This window comes from Prunus persica, chromosome G4, assembly GCF_000346465.2.
Source record: "Prunus persica cultivar Lovell chromosome G4, Prunus_persica_NCBIv2, whole genome shotgun sequence".
Taxonomy (NCBI): domain Eukaryota; kingdom Viridiplantae; phylum Streptophyta; class Magnoliopsida; order Rosales; family Rosaceae; genus Prunus; species Prunus persica.
Genome location: NC_034012.1, coordinates 13,338,228 through 13,342,490, shown reverse-complemented (window position 1 = coordinate 13,342,490; position 4,263 = coordinate 13,338,228). Strand labels below are relative to the sequence as shown.

Genomic DNA, 4,263 nt, shown 5'->3' with positions numbered 1-4,263 from the left:
TGGTTGACAAATTGAGTGCTCTTTATTGTGCAAAACAAATTAAACACTTGAGCGGAAATTACATTTTCTTTTTTCCTTGTTTCTCCACAAATAAAGTTAATTATCACAGACAGACCAAATGTAGTGGATGTTCATCAAAGTTGGTCTCTAGTACTTTTCATATCTGTAATTATCACAAGGATCCCAGTTACATAAACCGTTTTTTCTCTTTGGATACCTTTGCTTGTCGGGTAGTTTATCCTTCATCCAATACCAATTAAATTACTAGACAATATTAAACATTTTTTTTTCCTGCTCAGCACAGAAATGTCTTGTCAAAATCTTTGTGGGGTTGTTGTTGTTGTGGATAGCCTTACAAGCTGGAAGCTGGAAACTGGAAACCCAAGTCTCTGCATTTATTTATTTTGGCGAAATATCAAACAAGACAGAAAGATAGCAATCAATGGGTGAGAAAAAAGGGTGCCCAAGTTTGCTTAAAAAATAAAACTATAGATCCACCATTCAAATATCACAAACCTACTATATTCTATATCTACCATAATTAATTATAGCACCACCACTTGCCTCCCTTACTATTAAAGTTGAAGCCCACAGAAGCTCAAAATCCCAGCACCTGGTTTTGCTTAATTAATTTCCTATTCAGTTTTAGACTTCAATTAGCCCCCACCCCACCCTAGATTTAAACTGCCAAGATATTAAGATTTCCCCTTTTGTTTGATTGAATTGATGTATGCTGACAAGAAAAGAACTAGAATTGTGTAGGGATACCAATATGGATGGCCATGGCTTCCATTAACCATTGGAAATCAAATCCCATCTTTGTGGTACAATAAATATACCCTGCAACTTGATCATGCTGTGGACAGTAACTGGGCACAGATGCTACCTTATCTGCTCAAGAACTGGCCCATTGGATTGAGTCCCCCATTTGGATGACACTAGTATTTAAATACCACCAATGAGAATTAGATGAACCATTGTGAAGGAATCAGTTCAACTGGTTTTTAGTACGGGACTCTTTTGTTTGGCTTTTGGTTTGAGGGTATATGCCCGTTAGGCTTTACACGTGGACAAAACCGCTCTAATATCATGAAGGAAATTGAGGTTTCACTTCAAAACTAATTGGCAATGTGGGGGAGTAGCCCAACTCCTTATAAACCTTTGTTATGTTTCTCAACTGTACAGTGTGTGACATTTCTTCACATTCTCACTCTATCCGGTATCTATAAAACTGAGGTCTTGCATTATATAATGTATTGGACTTGTCTACCTATTGTCAAATATAGTTATGAGTTGGTTACTCTAATGCCATCATGGTAGAAAGTCTTTAATTTTTTTTTTTCTTGCTAGCATATGAAGATTTGAACATGGTATATATGTCACTTTACACCACCACTAGACTGAGAATTCAATCCCAAAACTGGAAGGAAGTTTATGTTATTCCTATATATATTGTCCTTTTAAAGAAAAATCTTCAAAAGGGAGTTCATGGTATTCCTATATCTTTTGTTCATTTAAAGAAAAACACCAATACCACATTCTTCCCATCCTCATGCATGAAGTCTCTCAATACCAATACCACACTTTACCATAATCCATTTTTAATATCAAATTTTGTTTTACAATAGTTTGATTAGGAAATGGGATATATGGTAAACGTACGACGCAATTGTTTTATATTGCAAAAGATCTAAAGTACCAAAAAAAGGCAAAACGAAAATGAAAAGCAAATCATGCCTTAAACAAGCATTAATCATAGAGGGTTGCTTGCTCAAGTGAGTAGCATTTCGTGTTGTCTCATTCCTGCTCTCCAAGTTGCCTTCTCAGTAAAATAATATGTAACACTTGTAAATTGTGGTACTTGGTTCCATTCCTAGCTCTCTTAAATGCCTAGCCCTTCACCTCCTTACCCTTTAAATACTCATCCTTTGGTTGCTTACTTCACTCCCAAAAGCAATACCGTTTAAAGCCTCATCTTTTGAGTGTGTTCACCCACTTCCCACTCAAAAATACCATGTCTGGCTTGCCCATTTCTTCTGTGATGAAGGGATGGTTTTCAGGCTTGTTGAAAGCCACATTCAGGTCTAAAGAGATTGTTTCTTTGTGGGTTTTGGCTGCAATTGGCGATGGTTCAAGAGGTGGGGCTTTGATAGGTGTTATAAACAGAGTTGTTTTTACTGTATTTACCTGCATTCTTGCACTAGGTATGTTTATAACCCTTCACTTCATTGGTTTTCTTATGTGTCTCAGTTTTGAAAGGGTGACACCAAATTTAGCCTACTTATTGAGAACACAGAGTCACTTGTAAACAGTTGTGGGTTTTGTAGGAGGGGCTATAATGGGAGCAATTCATGGAGCCGTCACAGGCCAGACGACGGAGACCGGGTTGGTTACTGGAGCAGGAATAGGTTGTCTGGCAGGGGCAATTGCAGCCATTCAGTTGATGGATTTGGGAGTTGATGGCCAATCATTGTCTAAGGTAATAATGCCTTGTGTAAGTTTTCATTTTGTGCTTATAATATGCATAAGCCAATGAACCACAATGTAACAATGAATCATGAGTTTTCGTCTTGAGGTTTATAGTTCTAGTGATAGAGCACTTAACCACACATATGACAGGGTTCGATTCTCGTTTTGCTCCTTTACTTGGATATTTAAGATTCCGTCTTCATGTTGGGTTTTATAATAACTTTTTCTTTTATAGGTTGCTCTCTTGGGGGGTATGGTAAATGGGAAGGTGTTTATGGAATGGGTAAGTTCTGCAGTGCTAAAAGCCTATCACTGGCAAGTAAGTGTTTCCCTTCGTACACCAGCAATGCAATGAGTAGTTGTTTTTTTATTTTCTATATGGTAATTAATTTGAGTTACAATGCCAAATTTATTGAGCAGGTTAGCAATCTGGAAACAACTTATAGAGATATTTCTGAAATTTATGACATTGCTGGAGCTAAGGGCTTATCCCATGAATGCATTCAAAGGCTCCCTCAAAGTACCTTTCGTTCTAGCAATATGGTTGAATCTTGCAACGACTTTTGCTGCTCAATTTGCTTGCAGGTGGGGCAAAATACATATAGTATATATAAATATAAATATAAATATTTATTATTATTATTATTAATTGCAACCTAAATTAGGATCCAAAATGTTTGAAAAGTTGTTGTACCTTTTCATTAAATTGTGTGCTCACAGTCCCTTTTCACGTTGGGTGTCTCACATATAAAATGAAAGGGATTGGGAGCTCACAATAACATAGAGCATATAGATTACAAAAAATTGTGTCTTCTTTGCACACTCTTAAAATATTTTATGTCAGAGACACGTAATGTGACCTTTTTTGAAATTTTTGCTCCACTTACTAAAGTATATACAATGTTTTTGAAAGATACAAAAACAAGTTAGAATTAAAATACGTCAATGGTTTGATACCTTTAAATGTAATTAAAAAAACAAAGTATAATTTCGGGCAAATAATTTTCCTCCTTTTCTATATGGCGTAGGATTAACCAAATGTTGGGTTATGAGTTATCACTATTTACTCACAATTTGATTTTTGATGTTTATATATGCAGGAACTGAAGGAGGGAGAGTGTGCAAGAGAACTTCCCACCTGTAGGCATTTCTTTCACGTGGCCTGCATAGACCAATGGCTAAAGCAACAATCTTCTTGCCCTATGTGCAGAACACGTGTCCATACTGAAAACGTTTAAACTCTAACGGCATGTTTATTCATCTATAATTTGATTTGGAGGAATTGAATTGAGGATGAACTAAATTGAGGATGAGTTGGATTGAAGAGAATTAAATTCTGAATTCTTATTGAAGTTGTTTACTAAACCATATGAATTAAAGAGAGTTAGATTCCAAATCCCTCTTGAAAAATTGCAATTTAATTATTGGCTTCAACTCGTAAAATTGCAAGAGCAAGTTGTTAATTATTTTGTAATGCTAATTAAAGCGCACGAATTTTATACATGTATATTACCTTAATGAAGATTTTTGTTATCATACATACATGCATGAATGATTCTTCATTCCTAATACATTTGCCTATAATAAAAACACAATTACATACTAAACACATTTTCAATACAATTTTTCATATTTATATTTGGAAATAGCAACGTTAGTACACTTAGGGCTTGTTTGTTACACATGATTATCTTGGCAAGAACTATGCTTAGGGATTGTCTTGGCTTGGCTTGGTTTAAGTTGGATAACACTTATCCTGCATTTGGTGTATGCTTGGACTAGGACTAGATTTTT

General features: G+C 35.5%; 1 protein-coding gene across 3 annotated transcripts; it reads left to right on the top strand.

Moving 5' to 3' along the window:
- Positions 1,782 to 3,987, top strand: LOC18778881 (NEP1-interacting protein-like 1). 3 transcript variants are annotated; one of them, XM_020562557.1, is made up of 5 exons: positions 1,782 to 2,204; positions 2,313 to 2,479; positions 2,705 to 2,752; positions 2,890 to 3,054; positions 3,570 to 3,987. In XM_020562557.1, exons 1-5 carry the CDS (start codon positions 2,015 to 2,017, stop codon positions 3,705 to 3,707), a joined length of 708 nt encoding a protein of 235 aa, XP_020418146.1. In that variant the 5' UTR covers positions 1,782 to 2,014; the 3' UTR covers positions 3,708 to 3,987. The 3 variants fall into 3 exon arrangements, with proteins under 3 accessions (XP_020418146.1, XP_020418145.1, XP_007213838.2); XM_020562556.1 differs by having other exon boundaries at positions 1,819 to 2,204; positions 2,705 to 2,788; XM_007213776.2 differs by having other exon boundaries at positions 1,828 to 2,204; positions 2,328 to 2,479; positions 2,705 to 2,788.